Genomic DNA, 24,351 nt, shown 5'->3' with positions numbered 1-24,351 from the left:
TTGGAAAGCACCTGCGAATTTGCCTCTGAATACAGCTTTGGCCACACTCTATATAGGTTTTGATCTGTAGTACTATCACTTTCATTAATTTTCCCAGCTCTAATAGTCTTCCAAGCAGGTTGTTTCTTTAACTTTTCAAAGAAATTGGACTTTTTATTTCAGTTCATATATCCCTTCCTTCCACCGCGTTTTAGGGCACTGAGTCAGAAAAGATAGCCTGGACAGTTTTTGCTGTATAAAATTCACTGGAATTTTCTTTACAACCTAAAGTACTTTTGTAATTTTCAAGTGTTCTAGGATTCCTCAAAAAGGAGTCACACAGGGCAAAGAAGAAAATGATAGAACTACTAACTTAACTTTATACATTATTATTATTTTATTTGAAACTTCTATGCCTTTTAAAATGTAATCTGTTAAAGGTCTTAAAAAGAGAATGAAAGACTCCCGCAGTTAGTTTTTTTCCAATTTCTGCCTTGTTCTGACAGTCTTCTTTGATACATCTTATGTTCTCCCAGGGGTGCATGAAAGAGCATAACTGGTGTCCTTACTGTGGCTGCTTCTACTTTAGAGGGACGTGCTTCCTAGGGTAAAGAGAGTGGGCTCAAGATCTACTATTCCTGGAATTCATCCGGCCACACGAGCCCTCCATTGTCATTTTTTTATACCACGGGCCTTGTAGGTTGTGTGCAGTTCGATTTTACTGTTGGAGACCAAGATTCTTTGTCTTTGAGCAGATGAATTAACCCTGTACCTAATTACCATGCCTGATGATTGATTTTTGTACATACTGAGTGAAGTCAGACGATGGATTCTAGAATTTGGCTGCAGGGTGAGAAGCCCAACTCCGCAGGAGCCAAATGACACTGGCCACTCACCCAGAACACCACCAACCCACTTTAAGCCTCAGGGTTCTTATCTGTGAAACGGGGATTGTCATACATCCGCCTCCCCATCTGCCCTTGGCTTCAGTGAGTTAATACGGGCAAAGTACTTCTGACTTGCCCAGCACAGGGCTTCTTCCTTCCTCACCATCTTTCCTTTCTCTGCACCCCCTTATCTTTCTGTCTCAGGTCTTGGGTCACTGTCTCTGGGGGCTTCCTACCCCAGCTGCACAGACCCCTGCACGCTGCTAGGAAAGACAGCACCAAGCTTGACAGCAAGAGAAGATAGGGAGGGCAAGAGAGCCCAGTGAGGGCAGAAGCCACACAGCATAAGAAGAGAAGAACATGGGTGGAAGAGGTGGGAGGGAGGGGAGAAGTAACCTGTGTTTCTGATGCTTTGATGTCTGGGGCCATGCTGACCCTCCTGGGGTTAGCCAATTCCTAGAGATAATAAACAACTCACTCTGGAGCATGCTTTTCAAATGCAAACCAACCAGTTCAGAGTCCGCACCCCCAGCCACCTCCTTCATTGGGCTCTCATCACCCTGCCTGAGTCTCTCAGGGCAGGTACTAGCCACCTACGACCCAGAGCCCACAGGAATTATTCATGCTGCCCAGTCCTGTGCCTGCTTTGCCACACGCAGCCCTTCCTGTGGAGACAACAGTCCCCCACTCCTTCTGCCTTCTGACCCATCCTGGTGCTGCCCCAGTGGCCCTGTGTGAATGATAAACCGACTTTTCCATGGCAGTCACCTCCTGATCATCAGTTAGCCTCTCCACACATGAATAATAACAAAACCTACATTATAAAACCAGGGGTGAGGTGAAAGGGGATCAGGAATATGGGGGAGGCTCACGAGTTTCTTGTCTCTTCCAGGTACCACGGGCCGAGCTGGGGACAGGCACCGAGGTTTTGGCTTTCAGAGGAGACCTGTGCCTCACTGGAGGGTCTTCATTCACCCCACAGAGATCACGAGAGTTGGGGAGGCTCCACTGTGTCTGGAAGCCACCAGCTCACTCACCTTCCCGTAGCTAAGCAGGATTATCCGCACCAACACGACATTGATGTGGGCCCCCAAGGACTCGTCATGATAGATTTCGTTGACCTGAAAGACAACCAGGGAGGTGTCAGCAGGAGCCACAGGCCTGAGGACCACCTGCAGATGACAAGATGGAGCCCAGGGGAGGCTGTCAACCCGCCCACGCTGTGCGGTGCCCTCCACAAACAGGGATGACAGTCCCTGTCTCACAGAGCTTAACAGCAAGATGCCATATTTGTCACCACCGCTAAATTGGATTGGCGGAAGCCTTGCCATGAGGTCACAGGGGCAGGGTGCACATCCCTAAATGTGGGTCAAACTAGATTTTTTAGTCCACAGTGAGACGATAGCTCTAAAAGCCAGTTTATAAGAGAGAAAGGGGTTTTTGTCTCCAAAGTATTGCTTTATCTCTCACAGGCAAAGCCTGGCCAATTTGGCTCACAGACTTTGACTGAAAGTCATGGTGTGGAAGCCAAGAAGGCAGTTACATGGAGAGGTCCCGCTGCAGCTGGAGGGGGCAGGAGGGAGGAAAGGGGGAAGAAAGACCGAGAGGAATGACTAGGCTTCACTTTACTCCTTCCACCCCTGACCTCCAGCCCATGTCTTGAGTCACAGGTGGGCGTGGGGAACAGGGCAGAGAGCATAAAAATAGCCCTGATATTTGGGAAGAAGTCAAAAGCAGAGAGGGCTTGATTCTGCTGTCCGGGACCTGGGAAGGGACAGGTTCATATGGAGAAGGGGTGGCTTCAGAGAGCCCAAATGTAGTACAGCTCCCAACTACACATAGGGGACCCAGGAATAGTGGGCAGGATAGCTGCGGGCTGGCCTGTGGGTTGGCTTCAGAGAGAGTCCAGGGGGTGCTGTCCTGCAGGAGGGCTGTCCTGCAGGAGGGCAGACGTTGTGTGGCCACGGCAGAGAGAATAAACCCTGAATGACCCCAACCGCAGGGCCAAAGCCTGGAGGGTCAGTGCCCAGGGCAGAGCATGCTGGGACAGATGTGTGCAGATGCAGGGGGGCTAAGCCATGCACCACCCCTACCCTGAGGGAGGAGGGACAGGAGATGAACAGCCCTGGTATGGGCTGAATTGCATCCCCTCAAGTTCCTAACCCCCAACATAATGCTATTTGGAGGTGGGGCATTTGAGAGGCTATTAGGATTGGCTGATGTCATGAGAGTGGGGTCCCCTGCCATATGAGGACATGGCAAGAAGGAGGCCATGTGCAAGCCAGGAAGAGAACCCTCACTAAGAGCCAAATTGGCTGACACCTTGATCTTGGATTTCTAGCCTCCAGAACTATGAGAAATTAATGTGTGCTGTTGAAGTGACCCAGCCTGTGGTATGTTGTTAGAGTAGCCTGAGCTAAGGCAAGCCCAGAGTCAGAGCTTACCCTCTGACCTGACTATTCCCCCTAAAGCCTTCTGAACAAGAAGAGCCTGAGCCACCTCTCAGGGGCCGGGTCACATTTTCCCTTCAATCCTGGAGTGAGGGTGGCATCAAATATAAGAACTAAAAAATAGCTGCCTTTTTCTTCACCCATCAGCTTTGGTGTGTAGATGTCCATCCTGCCAAGTGTATAACCTCCTCCCCCCAACCCCAGTCCAGCAATGAGCCCCTTATAGATTTGCAATGGGACTTCTCAAGCTGAGCCACCCTGGCCTTTCACAGGGCCCACCACCCACCCCGGGGTCCTGAGTTGCCTGGCCTTGGACTGTCCTTCCCCACGGACCTTAGCAGGTACCCAGTAGACCCAGGAGAAAGCTATTGGCCCCATTGCATGCCAAGCATCATGTTAGCATTTGGGATTCAGTAACCAGCCTGGAACTGGCCTTCTGTCAAAAACAGCTCCACCATCATGATGATGCTGATGAGGACCTTTAGAGATAGGCAGGGAAATTGAGGGCATATTAATGGTGAATCTGCCCCAGTGATGATTAGTGGGCTCCCTAAGGATGTGGCATTTCATCTCAGAGATAAGAAATGAGAAGGAGTTAACTCAGCAAAGCAGGGATAGTGTTCTGGGCAAAGAAAGTAGCATATGCAAATGTCCTGGGGGTCAGAGACAGTAAAGTGTGTTCTAAGAACTGGGCAGGGGCAAAGGGCCTCTGAGGTCAGACTACACAAGTATTCAGGTAGTGAGTAGGATTCCAATTCTGTTCAAAGAGCAATAGAGGATATGGAGCCCTGAGAGAAATATAATGACACTGCATTTTACAAAGATTACTCTGCCTCCTTTATGGAATATAGATTGAAGTGCCCACTACAGCAGTTGAAGTGTCAAGTGTGGGGCTCAGATTTGGGGATGAGTGGAGAGAAAGAACAGATGTCAGGAGTGACGTGGACTAGAATTGGGGACGGCACCTCCTATACAGCCCTGGGACACCCTGGGGCCTGCTTGGCCTCATCCTCTTGTTGGCAAATGGAGGTGGTCCATTTTTGCTCTGCATGGAGTCAGGGAGGAAAAATGTCCCGGGGTCATCTCTCAGAGCTTCCCCAGAAAATGAGGGGCTTCAGGCTCCTTTGACACCCTGATAGTGCCTCTCTGGACCCCATGTTCTAATTGCACTTCTCAGAGCTGGCCTAGGGGTGCATCCCAAGTGGACCTGGCCCCTCAAGTGCACGGTGAGGCTGTAAGCCTGTGGTGTTACAATCTTTATGAAGACAGGAAACCTGCCTTGATATTCGGAAGGGATTCAGGGCTGAGTTCACAGAATTATCTAGATCATTTTATGCTCCCAACAGCCCTTGGAGGCCAGAATGAGAGGTGGTCAATCCCACCTGAGCAAAGGGTAAGCTGAGGTTCTGAGTGAGGGTATGCTTGCTGGTTCCTACAGGGAGGGAGGTCCCCTTCACAGTTCCTGGCCCAGATCTTGCCCATCAGGGCCCAGCATCCTCTTGTTCCCCTGGCCCCTGCCACTGTGCCCAAAGGTAGCCACTTGCATCTTGGGTAAGGGGTCCCATGTCCTTGGATACTGAGCAGGCCTGACCCTGACTCCTGATTTGGGACAGGAGGTAACTAGAACCCTAGGGACCCCACCACTCAGTGCTAAGCTCTATGAGGCAGAGGCCCACATCCTGCTGGGGGTGGTGGCAAGGCGACCTGAGTCTGGGGTGTCAGGCCACTGAGTGGACACTGGACAGGGGAGGCCCTGCCTTCCAAGCCGTCTGTTGGCTGCCAGCTTGCATTGGCTGGGCTGGGCTATGGAGAAGCACACCCATCAGAGAGCCAGTGAGGAGGCTAGGCCATGGGTCAGGTTGGCAGCCAGGCCTGCTCTGGAGACTCCCCCAGCCACCCCCTGACCCCAGTCGCTTTCAACTGCAATGAGCCTTTCATGGTTTCTCCCTTAAGAAGCCTCTGTCCCTTCCACGGGGGATACCTCTCCACATGGTCTGTTCCTCTAGGAGAGTCAGTGGGCCATGCCCTGTCCTCCCTCTATGATACCTCTCAGGGAATGCAGGACAGTGCTGAGGAGAGGGCCACCCACCACCCTTTCCCTCTGCCGGTCCGAGGAGTGGGCCCTGCCCTGCTCCCCAGGGTGACATCAGCTTTTCAGGGGGCTGTAAAATTGCCTCAGCCCTGGAGCACAGCTCCCTTCCATTCCCCACGAGATCCCGCACAGATGCTAGAAGCCAATGGGACCCACCTGTGCATGGAGACCATTGGGAAACGATGAGTCAAATTCCTTAATAGGAACACAGCTACAACATTTCTGCCAAGCAGAGAGCTGACAGACGTGGCAAAAAGGGTCACTGAAGACGGAAGACAGCCTCCAAACATCTCCCTCACATCGTCCCACTCCTCCCCTGACCCCAACCCCATCTCCCAGGCAGGCAGGCAGGCAGGCGGCAGGGGCTCCCAAGTGCATTTCTGCCTCTTGTCCTGCCCACACCCCCATGCACCGTTCTTCAGGACGGTCACCACTCAGCAGATCTGGCCTCCTCTTCTTCTGCCTGAAACCCTCAATGGCTCCCCACTGCCTTTAGGAGCAGCCCCGGTACCTTGGCACGGCACTCGGCACTCGGCACTCACAGCCCTCTCTAAGCTGGCCCTGGCTGGCTGCTCTGTGTTCCCCTTCAGCTACTTTGCCTGGGAGGCCCCAATCTCAACAGCTCCGCCTTCTGCAAAGCCTGGCTGCCCTCTCCGGCTGCTTGTGCAATGGAATTCCCTCTCCCCCTCTCCAGCCCCAGAATTCTTGAAATATCTGAAGAGCATCTGACAAAACAAAGTCATGGTAATAAATGTGTTTCAAAGAAGGGAGGGGGCGGTGACCCTCCTGCTTAATTCCCATCCACTCCAAGGCCTTCCCACTGAAATCAGAATAAAATCAAAGCCCTACAGGCTCTTCTCAGATTGCCCTGGTCTTGCTCACTGTGGTCCAGCCACTGGCCTCTGTGTATCTTGCATGGAGAGACCATCCCTACCTCAGGACCTTTGCACTTGCTGTGCCTTCTGTCTTCTCATGCTTTCCCCCCAACACAACTGTCTCAGCTCACAGTACCCCCTAAAGTAGTTGCTCCCAGCCTGGACTATGCACTTGATAAGAGAGGCACCGTTCCTCCTTGCTCACCGCTGTGTCCCCAGTAGCATGAATGAATGAATGGGTGAGTAACTTTGGAGAATGCGGAACGATAGGAAATAGGCAGAAATGTGTGACAGCGGCAGGAATCATGATGCCCTGTAATGACCGAGACCCTAGCTACATGCCCAAGTGCATCCCCATCCCTACTCCACCCTCCTGGAAACCTGTGTGCTAGGGAGGCTGCTCTCCTCTGCTCAGACCACAGGGGGAGGGGAAGCCAGGACAGTGTCCTTGAGCCCTGTCTTGAGAAATTGATCCTGGAATCTAAACCTTAGGGGAAAATGTTCAAAGCCGCAGCCCTTCTCTGTGCAGAGAGAGGCCAAGGGCTCTCTTGTTTGGGGAAATACACTGTAATGTGCCTTTTGCTTATGCAAAGATGCGGCCAAGTTTCTGTTCTGGAATAGACAATAAGGAAGGACACAGGCTCTGCATGATAATGTAAAAGTTGGCCTTCTTTGTGGCATAGTTCCACCCTGGTGACCAAGGAGCCCTGGCAGGTGGCCTAACCCTGCTGGGCAGAGGTGACTTTCCCCTCTGCTGGAAGGATCTGGGGACAGGAGGGTGCAGGGAAGATAGGTCCAGGAGATGGGGCTCCCTGTAGGCAGAGCCATCGGTGGGGTTCCCATCCCTTGTGCCCAACCTCCAGGAAACTTGTCACCTCTTCCCCTGAGCTGAACTTTGGCAATCAGAGGGGTAGCACAAGCTTCTCCTGGCACCACACTGGGGAGCAAGCCAGGCCCGGAAAAGTCTGTCATGAGGCCTCAAGAAGCAGGGCTCATAAGATGCTTGGTGGCTTCTCTCGGACCCCTGAAATACCTGGGGTATTTAGGGTATTCTGGTCTCTCTGAGGACCCTTGGGAGTAGGCATGGACCATCCCAGTGGAGGCAGGAAAAAAAAGTGCCGTGGGAAGCTGGGGCAGAGGGTTCTGCTGGCTTCCGGGAAGGACTGTTTTCATCTGTGTGCATCTCCTGACACACGAACAGGGCAGCAAAAGCCTGGTTTTACTGTGAAAATAAACATCCCTTTGCAGATCTCCTTTCCCCGCTTATTTCTCCATGATGGCATCTCAGGCAACACAAGAACAAACACGATGCTAGCTGCTGCTCAAAATATCGAACTGCCACGAAATGCAAATGGGCAGGACTGGTTCAGACTGTACAATAAAAATGGGAGGTGGGTAGAACCTTCCTTCAACACCAAGTCCAAGAACATAGCCCTAAGATGCCAAGACTCCTCCTCTAGGGACGACCAAACTGTTCCTGCCCCCAGGCCCATGGCAGGCCACCCTCTGCTGGGACTGGGGATACCTCTGCAGGTCCCCAGGGTGGAGACAGGGCTTCTCCCCCACCAGACAAGCAGGTGGATCCCCGGAACCCAACGGAGGCTCAGCATATGCTCACCAGGCAAACAAAGAGCAAACCTGTCTTAGGACAGTCCCGTCGATGCTAACTACTGCACAGAGCTGCACCTTCCCTGTCTCTCTATTGGGTTGCACGGGTTCTAGCGTGGGCTCAGCCACCATCCTGCCGTGATGTGGGTCCTTATCACTCAGGCTATTACCAGCACCAGCCTCAACACTGTACTTAAAGCATCTAGCAAAACCCCAGGCATATGGTACACACCCAGGCTTCACTCCCGGGCCCACCAGGGGCTCTCCTCTGGGTCACCGGAGTGCATGCCAGGCATTTTCCAAAGCCCACGCTGCTGCCCACCAGGGGTGTGTGTGTGTGTGTGTGTGTGTCCCACATCAGGGGGTTCTCCCAGACAGGCCCCACTGTGGGTAAGGGATGGCCACACCACTATGTGGGGCCTGACCTTCCCACTCACTGACCAGCAACTCATCAGAAAGGGGGTAATGCTACAGAACAAGGGAGGGACATACTCTGCTGAGGCTGGAGGCCAGGGCCTGGTGTCCCCCCTGAGGCCACTGTTTGGAGGCCCCTGACAGGGAAGGAGCAGAGAGAAGGCAGGGATCTTGATTCTTGCTGGCAGCTGCCATGGCCCTGGAGAGCCCGGGGCCATCACCTGTCTGCCTGATGTACCCCTGAGCTCCTTGGCACTACTTGACCACACAGCCCCAGGGACCCAACCCCCCACGGAGTCTCATCCAGAAGAGGCTTTTTGGGGAGAGGACCACCGTGTCAAGACCTCGAGGCATCCTCGCCTCCCCCACTGTCTCAGAGTCTGAAAGGCACAACCTCCACCCCTGTGACGTGATCTCTGTCACCTGTGTCCAACCAGGTATCGTGATGTCATCGGAAAACAATGATTTTTTTCCCCTTCCTACTGTGATTCACATTTTTCTGCTGTCCTATCACTATTTTGACCCAAAGAAAGAAAGAGGGAAGATACCATCGTGAGGAGGCTGGCCGTGGCACACCGGAAATCCCGGGGGACAGCAACAGGGGAGAGGGAAGTGTCCTGGTTGATGAAGGAGATCACGGGAGGAGCTGAGGGAGGAGCTGAGGAAGCCAGAGCCAGGGTCATGGTGCCCCATCCCTGCTTCTACTCCCCACACACCTTTAGGGTCAAACACACAGATTCTGAGGGCTATGGGCCCTGCTTCCCACTTGGACTCTGAGCGGAGACCACATCATGAGAGTAGTCCATTCCCAATGTGGCACTAAGTGTGAGGTGAGGAATGGGGTGGGGGCTGGTTTGAGCGAACTGGCCTGAGTAGCAGCCTGGCTCCCCCCAGCCCCAGAGGGGTGTAGGTGGGCTCCAGACGCTCCTGTATTACACTGGCTGGGGTGGAGGGTGGCTGGCTATGGGCTGGGAGAGGCTGCATAGTGGACAGGGCATCACAGAACCTCCCCTGGACCAGGTGGGGCCCAGCACACCTGAGCCATCCAGGTAGAAAGCCCGGGGCCAGAACTGACCCCACCTCACAGCAAAAATGGCGAGGACTCGTGCCAGCCTCCCCACTGCCACTAGGGCCCCAGGGGTCCCCATATAACAGAGGGGTAGGGAGAGACCCTGCCAGGCAGGCACTGACCCAGAAGAGACAGAGAAATGCAGAACTGTTTAGACAGTCACCTGTGTTCCCAGCACAGGTGGGGCCCACGAGGAATTTGGAGCTCCCAGAAAAATCCAGAAGCTTTGGTCCAATCCTATCCTCCAGCATTACACTCACTGCCAGGCTTGTCTGCTGGGGAACATGTTCCTCCCAGAATGCAACTCATTCGCATTTAGTGCCATTCCTAACACCCAGAACGTACGGAGCCTCCTTGAACACGGGGAGGAAACGGTTTGGCCTTGTGTGCAGCATGTGGCCCTTTGCACCACCAGAATCCGATCGAGTCACTGAGCTCCCCTGCCGGCCCTTCACGGGCTGAGCGGTGTGCCAAGCACCAGGGCCCAGGCTCAGACCAGACACCCAGAACCAACCAGCAGACGAGAAGACAGGAGGGCACACTGTGCTTCACAGGGAGCCCACAACCGAAGGGAGAGAGCTCCTGGGGGCACGCGTTCTCGTTGGCAGGAAGGAGTGCACAGACCTCCCCGCCCCGACACCTGGCTGTCTCTTGCTTCCCCAGACCCGTGTCCGTGTCCCACATTCTCTGGGAGCACATTCCTTCTGCTAACGTGGACGCTGCTCCCCTTCAGGCTGTTTCCTCTGCTGCACTATCACCATCTCGAATGCCCCCACTTGTTAGGTGGTCAGCTGTCCTCTCTGTCCGCTGCACCTGTGCCCGAGAACCGGGGGCTCGCCTGTATCTATGGCTGTTCTATCCTCAGTGCCTAGAACCTGTTAGGTCTGAAAGCTTTAGGATAAAGCCCAAGCTCCCTGCACCTGGCCAGCTCCATCCCTCTGAGGCCACCCTGCCCTGAACCCCCAAACAGCTCCAATTCCAGGGACAAGTCAAGGGTGTGGCATCCTCTGCAGAGAATGGCAGTAGTTCAGGGCTCCTCTCTGCTGTGACCTTCTCGCCAGCCAGGCAGAGGGTGTGGGCTGTGCCTCCGGGCTACCGAGGCCCTTGTCCTCCTTACTGAAGGAGGGTGAGCGTGTCTCCATGACAGCCAAGCTTCTCAAGGACAAGAGCTGGGCTGGTTTGGCTGATGTCACCGACCAAGGAATGACTGTGGCACCTTGTTTGTAAGCGGTGACCTTCCAAAACCTGGACCACACACTTCCTCACGTCATTACCTTTCACGTCCCACACCCTGCAAGTGAGCGTTATTATCCCTGTTTTACCGGTGGGGAAACTGAGGCCCAGAGAAACCGAGAAACACACCCACAGAAGCACAAGTGGGAACTGGGGCAAAGGCTTTTGAGAGCAAGTTAGCAAATCTGTTGAAATTAAACCCATGCATCCCTATGACCTGATGATTCAAACTTCCAGCATCTGTGGTGGAGAAAAGGCTTTGGTCATAAGGAAGAAGGGATTAGGACGCTTGGCTACAGGGATGTCTTTTCCCTGGACAGGTAGAGTCTATGTTTTATCTTTTAATGTTTATTTTAAAAGAGAGAGAGAGAGCATGAGCAGGGGAAGGGCAGAGAGAGGGAGAGAGAGAATCCTAAGCAGGCTCTGCACATCAGCACAGAGCCCAACGTGGGGCTCGAACTCACGAACTGTGGGATCATGACCTGAGCTGAAATCCAAAATCAAGAGTTGGATACTTAACTGACTGAGCCACCCAGGCGCCCTGAGTCTGTGCCTTAAGGGAGTCTGGGGGCGCCTGGGTGGCTGTCGGTTAAGCATCCAACTTCAGCTTAGGTCAGGATCTCCCAGTTTGTGAGTCTGAGCCCCGTGTTGGGCTCTGTGCTGACAGCTCAGAGCCTGTATCCTGCTTCTGATTCTGTGTCTCCCTCTCTCTCTGTCCCTCCTTTGCTTGCGTGCTCTCTCTCTCTCAAAAATAAATAAACATTAAAAAAAAAAACTTAAGGGAGTCTGTAGGACCATAGTCACTTTATGAGAATTCACTCACTCAACTTATTTACTCAAAAGACATTTATTCAACACCTATATGCTGGGCCGTTTGCTGGGTGTGAAACATGCAAATCAGGTAAGCAGACCCTCTGAATTTGACATTAAGCATGTGACACCTTTGTATGAACTCCTAATCCCCCTGAGACATACCACCAAGTGCCCCTGCAGCAGGGGAGCAGGATCCCTCAGGACCCACGACTGTACCTCAGCACAGAGTGGGCAGGCTGAGAGTGATGGCTCAAGCCAGCCCAGACCAGGAGCCCAGTGTGGTGCCACACTCTCCACTTCCCCGGCTCAGCTGTCACCCCCTTGCTGGAGTCTTCAGAGACAAGCTTTGCAGCTGCTTCAAGCTGTCACCGAGGAGTGACGATGCCTGGCCCTCCTTGTCCACGATGACTGACTCCCGCTTTGACAACCATCAGCTCTCCCCAGGGAGGCCAAGGGCAAGCTGCTCCCAGACTCCTATATCAGCTGTCAGGAGGCCTCCTGGAGAGGGGAGGGGGGTTGGGGAGAACCCTGGGGTGGGGGCAGGGTGCCACACTCTTCAGGGAAGAAGAGGCGGAGGTAAGGCCAGACCATGGTACCTCCCCCTCTGGAACTTTCTCCACCTACATCATCATGGCTGGGGGTGGGGGGGGTTGCTGGGGAAGGGGGTGGCTGTCTATTGTCCACCCCACCCTCACTGGATGTGAGCTCCATGCAGGCAGGAGCCCCCCCCCCCCCCCACTGCTGCCCAGGCTTCCTCACCACCACATTCCAGCACCTACGGCTGTGTCTGGCATGTGGCAGGAGCTCTGTAAACATGCACTGAATGGGTGACTGCGTGAGGGAGCAAATCTTAGAGAGAACAGGAAGACACAATAGAAGGAAAGTCCAGAGAAAACACCAGGAGAGGGAAAGTAGATGGAAAACAGGCTGGGGCATGGGCAAGTGATGTCAATAGCTGTTGGGAGATCAGAGAGATCCAAGGTGAGAACATACCTCAGCTCTTCCTCAAGGATTCAGGAGCACTTGTTCTTCAGGCCAGAACAGCAGGGAGGGGACAGGCACCTGGGCCAGGTCCCCACTAAGAGCCCATCTTCCCACCTGTACGTGAATCCCAGCTGCCATGCCCTGGCCACACTAGCCGACCTCTCTGAGCCTCAGTGACCTTGTCCAGGAGAGTGAACTCACAGGCCACCAGGCACAATGTAGAGACAATAGGTGAGTGACTCCTCACACGGGGCTGCCAGGCATAAAAACTCAGTCTCCTCACCTCACACTGGTGTTTCCAATAACAGAAGGCATAAGCCCCAAACTCTTAAAGAGAGAAGTTTCTCTTTTTAGACCCAAAACTAACTTCATCACTCCCCTATCATAGTATGGCAGGGACCCCAGATATCATCTCTTTTTGTGCCCCTTAGCCTGAGACAAAAGGCTTTGCCAACCTTGGGGCACCTGGGTGGCTCCGTCAGTTAACCGTCCGACTTCAGCTCAGGTCATGATCTCACGGTTCATGAATTCAAGCCCCGCATCAGACTCTGTGCTGACAGCTCAGAGCCTGCAGCCTGCTTCAGATTTTGTGTCTCCTCCCTCTCTCTCTGCCCCTCCCCCCACTCACACACACACACTCTCTCTCTCAAAAATAAGCATTAAAAAAAAAATTTTTTTAAGGCTTTGCCAACCTCATCTCCTGCCTCATCCCAGCACCATACACCCCAGTGGGGCCCAACCCCATGCTGTGATGTGGCAATGCCACTGGGCCTTTGCACATGCTGTTCTACCACTGCAGCAATACCGGCATACACAAGGCTCCTCTTCTCATTAACCCCAGCCTCTGCATTAAGGGCAGCTCAAGTGGCCTTCATCTGAGGCACTTTTCCCTGTGACCCAGAATGCCCTGTATTTGCACAATCAGCACATATATTAACCAGGGTACAATTACTCTTCTCTTCCTTGCTCCCACCCCTCCCATGCTCCAACTTTCTTGAGCACAGGGACATGACTGCTCACTCCTGTACTCCAGTGCCCAGAATGAGGCCCAGTTTAGACCAGGGTTCAGAGAGCACCCAATGCACAAACACAAAGCCAGGACTAGCTCGTGTTCGTGGGATGCCCTCCATGGGCCCCGCACTCTGCTCAAAGCACTTTCCTGGTGTTTAACTCGAGTCACGCTCACGACAGCACTGGGAGGTGGCACTAATTATCCCCCATCACAGGACACAGCAGGGCAGGCCGTGCCTCCTTTCTTCCTGGCCAGAAGGAACCATCCACCAGCTGACCAGCCAGACTTGTGTCCTGCGGTCGTGTTCTGATTCACTTGTGCAGTGTGAGGTCTTAATTTCAATTTGTTGCTGACATTGAAAAATAATTAGATTTCCCATAAAACTTGGATTTCCAGCTCCTCATGAAGAAAAAAAAAACAAAGCTGGCAACAGCAGGTCTGCTCATTCCTCCTTGACCACAAGTGAGGGGGACCCAGGAGGGGATCTCTGGGGGGCGTGCCCTCTCCTGTCGTCCCATCCCCACCACCCCGTACTGCCCACAGCCACCTTCACCTGGGCAAATGCCTCCCTGCCTGATTCTGTCAGCCATGACATGTACCCTCTCTTAAGCGTTCTATCAGCCTCATGCACAGTGCTTACCCTGATAGCTCTATCTCCTAGAAGCGCACAGGGCCATGCTCTCAGGCCAGTAGGACACACATGAGGATCCAGAATGGTGGCCAGAATGCCCTGTTGCAGCCCAGGGCACGAGCAGACCCCGGGACCTGGGGAGCTGCTGAGCAGCCATGGGAACTCCCACCCTGTGCTATGGCCAAACCCAAACGTGTCCCCTTTTGCCTGGGAGCTCTGCCTACTTCCCTCCAACTTAAGAGAACCAGGTTTCAGTGTCCAGTTTCAGAGATGTTTTTCTCTTTCCCAGGACCCAGAGCCAGAGACACGTGAATGGGGACTTGGGGCAGTGCCTTCGCCCTGGCTAGCTTGCAGCTCCGTGGCCTGGTCACGAGAGGACACCCCCCCCCTCCCCCGGGGGATCAGCAGAAAACATTCTTGTCCCTGCCACTGCCTTCCTCACCATTGCCACACGGCCCCAACATTCTTGGAAGTTGGTGATAAATGGAGCTTGTATGCCTTTGATTGTTTGCAAACCCTGGCAAGGCTTTGGTAAACCCAGGCCAATTTCTGGATTAAATTAGAAAAGAAAAGAGGAAAAATATCTGAATCCTGGCACAGACAGAGATCATTCATTCAACAAAAATTGTTTAAGAACATACTGTACAGAGGATTGTCCCCGTGCTGGGGGGGAAGGTCAAAGGATACGGCCTCTATTATGAAAGCATGGAAGTTTCTTTGGAGCACACATTCTCAGTAGGCTTAAAGAGTGTGTCCGCCTCAGCAGAAGAGATGCTTTGGGGGCTCAGGAATTCTTCCAGAACATAAGCAGTTAACACAGCTGGGAGAGACGGCTCTGTCTGCCCAGAAATCTACTCTTCCTACTCTGCTGTTTTAAAATGGCTATAATGACCAGCTCATTTAATTGCTTGAAAAGGAGTCCCCAAAGTTACCCCACAGGTCCACAGAGCTGGCAAGCCTAGGGTGGGGCTGGGGGTGGGCTCAGGTCTGAGCAGGAAGAGGGGTAAAGCTTGGCTCAAGGGCAAGTTCCCCAACGATGGCCTGCAGGAAAGGGCTGCTCCAGCTGCAGAAGACTGGAGATCTGAAAAGGGTGAGGGGAACCTTCTCTCCTAGGGACTTCACTAGCCTTTATGGGTTCTCAGAGTGTGTGGAAGGTTCAAAGATGAAGAAACCAAGAGCAGGGCGAGGCAGGAGCTTTGCCAGGTAGGTAAAAGCCAGGGTTAGGATACAGCTGCTCCTGACTTTGAAGCTGGTCCTCATTCTCTACCAAGTGCTTCACTAATAAGTATACCCAGTGTACATATGTTGTGGGATGTGAATGTCAACTCTAGAGTGCTGGGGCCACAACTCAAGGTGCGCACAGAGCACATAGAAGATTTCTTTAGAGCCTGATACCAAATACTTCATGAACGCCAGTGAGTGACTGTTTTCAGCTTCCTGGGCCACATATCCTCATCCCAGCTACTCAGCTCTGCTATTAGAGCACAAAAGCAGCCACAGACAATTCACAAATGAACAGGTGTGGCTATATCCCAAAACTTTATTAAAAAAAAAAAAAGGATGACAGGCCAGATTTGGCCCTTGGGTTATGTTTTTAGCAACCTTACTTTAGCATCTCTGTTTATCTGGAAAAGCTGCTGTGAATTTTGCTTTAACTCAATAGTAACACGCCCAAGGTTAGTTTAACATAAAATTGATGTTTTAAAATGTTTGCCATCCAAAAAGATTGGCACTTCCAGGGCAGACAGTGATGGCCTTGACGGCCTCTGGCAGACATACCCAAAGGTAAAGAGGATCGTGGGCCACCTTCTGGGGCAAGCCATCACCCAACGCAATGGTCAGCCTCACCCACATCCACAAGGAGTACAATCAGACCAGCAGCTCAGATAGGAAATTGTAGGTCTTTGTGGGTACTGAGATCCCATCAAGGCCTTTGGTGCCTCAGGGAAGAGCAGGATTGTTTGGTGCTTTAGCTAAAGGCAATAACCCACATGAGAAGGCTTTTTGGGTCTTGGCCCCAAGGTGTAGATTTGCTAAAGTTTTGGCACAAATTTTACTTTACTTTTTTTTTAAGTTTATTTATTTTGAGAGAGGCAGAGAGAGAGTGCAAGTGGAGAGGGGCACAGAGAGAGAGGGAGACACAGAATCCAAAGCAGGCTCCAGGCTCCGAGGTGTCAGCACAGAGCCCGACACGGGGCTTGAACTCACAAATGGTGAGATCATGACCTGAGCTGAAGTCTGAGCCACCCAGGCGCCCCTTTACTTTTCAAAATGCATACATAAACATGTTACTTGAATCATGGCTCTAGTCTCCTCCGAAGGTATTTGTCCCTGGCCTCCTATTCACCGGAGCCAGGAGAAAAGCCACCATCTGTGCCTAGCAAGGTAACTGGACGTGCCGTGAGCATGGGGGCTGCATCCAGGCACATGCTGTCACACACCAAGTTTGGAGGCAGAGACGAGTCAGGCACTGGCAGAGCAGGTCTGTGAAAATGTGGTGATTCCTCTACACACCCAGCAGGTGTGTTCAGGTGTGCTGACTGCAGCCTAGCTTGGGAGCACCAGACACAGAGGGGAGCACTTTTCTAAGGAGAAAGGGTGAAACAGGACAGTGGTTTCCAGTGCACCAGGAGAGCCCGTGGAAGAGGGGAGTCCTGGGCAGAGGGAAGCTCCTCATTCCCAAGGCTGGGTCCAGAGGAGCCACAGCATGAGCCAGGGTTGAAGGCTGGGAGGAGCAGGAATGGGATGCAGCAGAGGGAGGCCGGCTGCGGGAGAGCCACATCTAAGCAGGGAGCCCAGGTGGGGCCCAGCGGCGGTGTGGCAATGGGGCCTGGAGGAGCCAGCCTGGCTGGACAGGCCACATATCTGCTCACGGCTCACAGTTCTGCCCTTACAGCCCTCCCAGCGCTGGGAAGGAAACCCTTCCTCCCACAAGCAGTGGATAGAAGCTCTCAGTGGGGCTTCACAGCCTCTCTGACTAGGCTAAGGACCCCGAGGCCAAAAGGACAGGGCCTCATCCTGGGTTTGCTAGCAACCTTTGAGCCTCTGGAATTTGGGAGCTAAAAACCAGTGTGAGGGCCCCAGAGGACGAGGCCACTGCCAGTAATCTGGCCCCAGCACTCTCTCAGGCACAGCCTTCTTCATCTGGACAGAAAGCTGAGAGTCGGTGTAGCTTTGGGCTGAGAGCCTCTGGACAAGCAGAGGATGGAGAAGGGCCATGGAGAATGGGGCCCGAAGCAGGGAGCACAGGCCACATCAGGTGTCTGGAGAGGGTCGGGTTGGGCTAAGGGGTCTCAGTGCAGGGCTCATGTTGCTGAGTTCATGGGCCAGCGACCAGGGCCCATACCCAGAAGGGCCCTGCACTTGGGGTTTAATGCTCTGAGGTTGCTGTCTTGACATTCCTCATCATTTCACTTTTGAATTTGTGTTTTGTAAGTAAAATCCAACAGGATAGTGAGGTCTTGGCTCACGAGTGGTCCTGACTCCACAGGACAAGGTCTTGGTGTCCCACTCCCCACCCTGTGATCACTGCCACTCTCTGCCCTGGGCAGGGGCCTGCATGCAGGTGCAAGGTGGGTGCACATGCCCCGTGGTCTCTCGGGCCAGGACATGGCAGTGGTGGTCCCACCCAGGGCAGCCCCACATGGGTCTCAGTGGAGGCGAGTCTCTTGGGCACCCCCATCCAGTTGCTAAGGTGTAAAGAGCCTTGACCATCTGCCCTGGGTTGGGGCGGTGGGCCTGAGGGAAGGGGAGATGCCAGGCTTAATGTCCCCAGATCCCCACCCCATACCAGGGCACAAGCATGATGTGCTCTTCCAGGGGCAGCAGTCAGGGGACAAAACAGCTGTCAGGCCCAGAGGGCATATCTCCTGCTGCTGGCTGTGACCTGGGGCACCTGTGATAATCTGCGTCTAAGAAAGCACTCCTTCCGCTGGCTCCATTCCTGGGGGCTCCTCTCTTCCTCCTTCCAACCGTTCTGAGTCTGGCTTGTGTTTTGTGTGAACTTCTGGCACCCTCCGGGCATGAGCCATGAAACACAAGTCTGTTTAATTTTGGTGATTCTGCATCCAAGTTAAATGCTGTAATATCTGCATTTAAAATAAGCTTTGTGGGGCGCCTGGGTGACTCAGTCGGTTAAATGTCCGACTTCAGCTCAGGTCATGATCTCGCGGTCCGTGAGTTCGAGCCCCGCATCGGGCTCTGTGCTGACCGCTCAGAGCCTGGAGCCTGTTTCGGATTCTGTCTCCCTCTCTCTCTGACCCTCCCCCATTCATGCTCTGTCTCTCTCTGTCTCAAAAATAAATAAACGTTTAAAAAATAAATAAATAAAATAAAATAAAATAAAATAAAATAAGCTTTGTACGGGGCGCCTGGGTGGCTCAGTCAGTTAAGCATCCGACTCTTGATTTTAGCTCAGGTCTCGATCTCCCGGTTCGTGGGATCAAGCTCTGAGTCAGGCTCCATGCTGACAGCACAGAACCTGCTTGGGATTCTCCCTCTCTCTGCCCCTTCCCTGCAAAGGGGCATGTGCCTGCACATGCATTCTCTCTCTCTCTCTCTCTCTCTCTCTCTCTCTCTCTCTGTCAAAATAAAGAAATAAACATTTAAAAAACAAAGCTTTTTACAATATAAGCTTTTTACAATATAAAGGTAACTGGTAAAATTCATGATAATACTTTAAAATTCTAATTTTTCATTGTTTACAGTGACAATCAGTAGATGATTTTTAAATCTTGACAATTTGAGAGACAGAGATCACAGGAAAAAGGAAAAAGCCTTTATATGTACCTTTAAGGGCACTTTTTCCTGATCTCCAAACAAGAGAGCCACACCTTCATTCTGCTCTGGGCCCCAGGAGTTTGGTAATCAGAGACATTCTGGGTCTCTGATGTGGCTGAACTCAGCAAGAATGGCCAGGTGGTTAGTCTAGGGCCACGAGTTTGGGAAACGGTCTGCTGACAAGAAGCCACAGGAGTCTGCCAGGGTGACCAGAGCAAAGCTCTAGAAGATTAACTTCTGGGGGAGGGTGTGAAGTGCCAAACATGGCACCCAAGGGAAAACCCAGGGAGAGAAAGATCTCAGGACACCACTACACACAAAAATGTAAACCATAGCAAACTTCCCCAAAACAAAACAAAGGGCAAAAAACAGAATTACAGGGAATATTTTCCACCCACATGACAGACAAAAAGTGAACCTATTCAAATATAAATGTTCTTCAAATTAACAAGATAGAAACTAATGTCCCCATAGAATAAATAACATGAATAGGCCAATACTAAACATGTAAGATGATTGCTGTTTTAAATTACATATATATTTTTATAGATGCAACTTCATTACCATCGAATAAATACAACTTAAAGACAAAAAGTATATCTCAGCATTGCTTTCAAATTACCATAGCTAAAAAGGACTCAGTGGTAGGAGGAGGAGGGGAGACAGGCATTTGCTCAGTGGAGCATTAATAGGTGAAACCCTAACAGAGAACATTCTGTCACAGAAAACTTTAAAATGCCCATACCTGTTGACCAGGCACTACACTTTTAGGGACTCAGTTTAAGGAAACAGTAATGGATGAGTGACAGATTTAGCTGTAAGGGTGTTCATTACAGCTAGTATCCAGTCTGACATCTAATAGGGAAATAAATTTTGTTATGGGACTATGTCATATCAATAATCGGTTACATAAAAGGCATGCTATGTGATGCAATGTGATGCCACCATTAAAATGAGGTAATAGGCAATAATTGGTAGGTGGAAGACATTCACATTCCTGCCGGATTTATATTCTCATTTTCCATCATAAATAATTTATTGTCTCTGTTAAATACAGTATTTTTTAAAAAATTTATTTATTTTTGAGAGAGAGAGTGAGAGAGAGAGAGAGAGAGAGAGAGGCAGAGAAAGAGGGAGACACAGAATCTGAAGCAGGCTCCAGATTCCGAGCTGTCAGCATAGAGCCCAACGTGGGGCTCGAACCCATGAACAGTGAGATCATGACCTGAACCAAAGTCAGATGCCCAACCGACTGAGCCACCCAGGCGCCCCCAAATAGAGTATCTTTTATTAAACAAGGAACGTTAGTTTCTAGATTTAGGGAGGAAAGGAAGGAAACTGGACCTGGCAGGAGGTGCTGGAGTGCGTTGGTGGGGGTCAGAGGTCTGAATGCCGTAGGATCTTTTCTGCACTGAGGTGACTCTTGTGATGTTCAGCAAACATTTACAACCCTTTTCACCCTCTAGAGAGTCTTGGATAGAGAGAGGGATGGATTGATTAATTTCCACTTCCCCACGAATAAAATGTCTTTGCCCGTAAATGCAGGAAGGAAGTGGCACCTCTGGAGATTTCCCACTGCCCTTCAGGTTACATCCAAGTCCTTCTCAACATCCAGTGACTGGCCTTGTTCATCTGCAACTTCCCTTCCTAACTGGGCCCCTTGTTCCCCACACACCAGCCCTTTCTCACACCTTCAAATGTGCTGACCTCATTCTTGCCTCAGGGCCTTTGCACCACCCATTCTCTCTGAACACTCCATCCTGCCTCTTCCCACAGTCATCCAATATCATTCGAGTCTTAGCTGCAGTGTTACTTTCTGTGCATGTCCTTCCTGACCACCTGTATAAAGTGGCCCACAGTTCCCAACCCTTCTCCTTTCTCCACTTCACTATTTTATTTCTTTCATTGTCCTTATCTGAAATTACCTCTTTTGATTTTCACTTGAATATTGTCTGTGCTCCCCACCAGAATGCAAGATATGGTTGTGTCTTGTTGTGCTCACAGCTATACCCCTTGCCTGACATACAGGAAGTTGTTGACAGAATGATCAAGTGCCAGATGTATCAGTCAGCCCAGGATGAGCTCTGCTGCATAACAAAGTCTCCACCACATCAGTAGCTAACACAATAAAGCTGGCATGTGTTTCTTTATACACATCACAGGCCAGCAGAGGTTGGGTGGTCCTGCTTCGTTCTGTACCTGCACTTACTGGGGTATATGGCTTCTAGGGTCACTGTGTTAGGGAAAGAAACAGAAGGAAGGGACACACTGGCTCTTAATCGCCTTGGCCAAGAGGTGATACATCACTTCCTTCTACACAGACCATTAGAGAAAACTAGCCACACAGCTCCAAATTAGGTACAAGGGAGGCTGGTAATTGGGAGGGAAGAAGAGAGCACATGGATATCTGAAGAACCTGAAATGTATATGTCACACCAGGACCCACATCCCAGCCCAGACTCTGCTGCAAAGAGGCCCCAAAGGGATCTGTGCAGCAGTATCACCCTGAATGATAGAAAACAGCCCAGCTTAGAGCTGCCAGGGTCCAGCCATACCCGCCTCCCATCCACCTCGGCCCCTGCTCCTCCTCAGAGCCTTCATTCTCTGGGTCCCCGCCATCAGAACCCCCACCAGACCCCCCTCCCAGGGTCTTTATGGTCTTCCTCAGGGGACAGGCTGTGTCTGTCCAGGGTGGGGCCCCTATGCCTCAGACACTGGAAGTGTTTCCGCCCTGGCTGTGGCTGTCCTCACAGCTGACCAAATGCCTCACTTGGAGTGCAGTCCGGGCCAGCTGCCGCCACATCTGTCCTCCACGTTGCTGGTTTGGCTCCAGGGCTGGGAAGCCCCATAACCAGCTGTGTACTCATAGGGAGAGGGAGATCTGCCCTGGCCAGGCCTTCTAGGGCCAGTTGGGGCTCCAGCTACAGCTCCAGGTGAGCCAGCACCCTCGGGTCTCAGGGCCACTGTCCAATAGGGTGGCCACTCGCCACAATGGTGATCTAAATCCAAATGTCAATGAATTACGAATGAATTAAATTACCCACTGGATGGCTACTATCAAAAATAACAAGTGTTGGTGAGGATGCAGAGAGACTGGAACCCTCGGGCACTGCTGGGAAGGAATGTAAAATGGTGCGCTGCTGCGGAAAACAGTATGGAGGTTCCTCAAAAAATACAAAATAGAGCTACCTTAGGGGCGTCTGGGTGGCTCAGTCAGCTAAGCGTCTGACTTCGGCTTAGGTTATGATCTCACGGTTGGTGAGTTTGAGCCCCGCATCAGGGTCTGTACTGACAGCATGGAGCCTGGAGCCTGCTTCGGATTCTGGGTCTCCCTCTCTCTCTGCCCCTCCCCACCCTGCTCACCTGAGCACTCTCTCTGTCTCTGTCTCTGTCTCAAAAATAAAATAAGTAAATGTTAAAAAAAAATAGAACTATCATATAATCCTGAAATTCCACTTCTGGGTATATACTCCAAAAGACTGAAAAGCAGGGACATGAAGAGATATTTGTACACCCACATGCACAGCAGCATTATTCACAATAACCAAGAAGCGGAAGCAACTCAAGTGCTCATCGACAGATGAACGAATAAACACAAGGCAATGGATGCACACAAGGGGATTGTATTCAGCCTTAAAAAGGACATTCTGGCACACGCCACAACATGGATGAACCTTGCAGGCGTTATGCTAAGTGAAATAAGCCAGTCACAAAAAGATAAATACCATATGACTCCTCTTATATGAGGTAACTAAATTAGTCAGAACCACAGGGACAGAAAGTAGAAGGGTGATTTCCAGGGGCCAGGGGAGGGGAGAGTAGGGAGTTAGTGTTTAATGGGGACAAGATGAGAGAGTTCTGATGGATGGATGTTAGGGATGGTTGAACAGTGGTATGAACATAGTTAATGTCCCAGGACTGCACACTTTATTTCTTTAAATGTTTATTTATTTTTGAGAGAGAGAGAGAGAAGGCAAGAGAGTGAGTGTGAGTACGAGAGGAGCACAGAGAGAGAGCGAGACACAGAATCTGAAGCAGGCTCCAGGCTCTGAGCTGTCAGCACAGAGCCCGACGAAGGGCTCCAACCCACAAACCATGAGATTATGACCTGAGCCTAAGTCAGATGCTTAACCGCCCCAATGAACTATACACTTTTAAAATAGTGAATGTAGGGGGCATCTGGGTGGCTCAGTCAGTTAAGTGACTGATTTTAGCTGAGGTCATGATCTCACGGTTGGTGAGTTTGAGCCCCACATCAGGGTCTGTGCTGACAGCTCAGAGCCTGGAGCCTGCTTCGGATTCTGTGTCTCCCTCTCTCTCTGCCCCTCCCCCGCTCATGCTCTGTCTTTGTCTCTCAGAAATAAATAAACGTTAAAAAATTAGAAAAAATAAAATAAAAATAAAATTGTGAAGGTGGTAAACTTTATATGTATTTTACCACAATTAAAAAAATTTTTAGGGCCCCTGGGGGTGACTCAGTCAGTTAAGCGTCCAACTCTTGATTTCAGCTCAGGTCATGATCTCATGGTTTCATGGGTTCAAGACCCACTGCACTGACAATGTGAAACCTACTTGAGATTCTGTCTCTCCCTCTCTCTCTGCCCCTCTCCTGCTTGTGCTCTCTCTGTCTCTCTCAAAATAAATAAGTAAACTTTTAAAAAATATTTTTAAGTTAAAAATTTAAAACTCCACTGAATATCAAATAAGGTAAAAATTCAGTTCTCCCATCATGTCAGCCACATTTTAAGTGCTCAAGGGTTGGCTAGTGGCTGCCATATTGGGCAGGGCAGAATTTTGAGCATTCTCAGCACTGCAGAAATTTCTGTTGGACAGCGTTGCCCTGGAAGGTCATCCTTTCTCACTTATTCATGATTTCTCCATCTCCCTCCTCCCCAAGACCACCAAAGGGGCATGACTTCCATCAGCCCCCAGGGACTCTGTCCTGGGTGTGCACAGCCCTAAATGAGGACACAGTGCCTTATAGGGTCTTAATTGTCAGGGCAACACACACTCAAACAGGGTGCCTCATCTCCCTGACTACACTGGGAGGCAGAGCTCAGATTAGAAGGGCAGACATCCCCCCACCCCTTGTCTCTGAGCCCCAGGCTGTCTGCCATGCCCTGGGACAAGCATGTGTCCAATAAATGCTTGCTGGGTGCCACAGGGAAAAAAGACGCGACCTAACTACTGTTCCTCAGCTCCTCCAATTTATGTCATAAAACACTTCTTTGGCTATGATAAAATACATTTCAATTTAGGAATTTTTGTATTCCTCAGGCTTTTCAAGAAACTAACCAAACCATCCTATTACCCAAAGTTGGGATACAGTCAGATCATGAAGGTGGAAATGAATAAACTGAAGTTAACTGGCAAAACGGAGAAAAATTCTAGACTTCCTCCTACTGGCTCATGCGGCACCAGGTATGTGTGACAGAGGGACCCTTCACACCAGGTTAATGGTGGGGCTAGGAGTTAACTAACCCAAGTGTGACATAATAATAAATATCTACTGGTCTCTTCCCCCC

The 24,351-nt window shown here is 51.3% G+C and overlaps 1 protein-coding gene across 1 annotated transcript in view; it reads right to left on the bottom strand.

Annotated features, from left to right (window-relative positions):
• Nucleotides 1–24,351, bottom strand: part of ADAMTS2 (ADAM metallopeptidase with thrombospondin type 1 motif 2) — a 244,553-nt gene that overhangs the window by 74,358 nt on the left and 145,844 nt on the right. The window contains exon 5 of the mRNA XM_043585562.1: nucleotides 1,904–1,987. Coding sequence (XP_043441497.1) covers nucleotides 1,904–1,987 — 84 coding nt within the window. The remainder of the gene's footprint in view (nucleotides 1–1,903; nucleotides 1,988–24,351) is intronic.

This window comes from Prionailurus bengalensis, chromosome A1, assembly GCF_016509475.1.
Source record: "Prionailurus bengalensis isolate Pbe53 chromosome A1, Fcat_Pben_1.1_paternal_pri, whole genome shotgun sequence".
Lineage (NCBI taxonomy): Eukaryota > Metazoa > Chordata > Mammalia > Carnivora > Felidae > Prionailurus > Prionailurus bengalensis.
The sequence above is the reverse complement of the archived record's forward strand: the minus strand, read 5'-3'. Positions and strand labels throughout refer to the sequence as shown.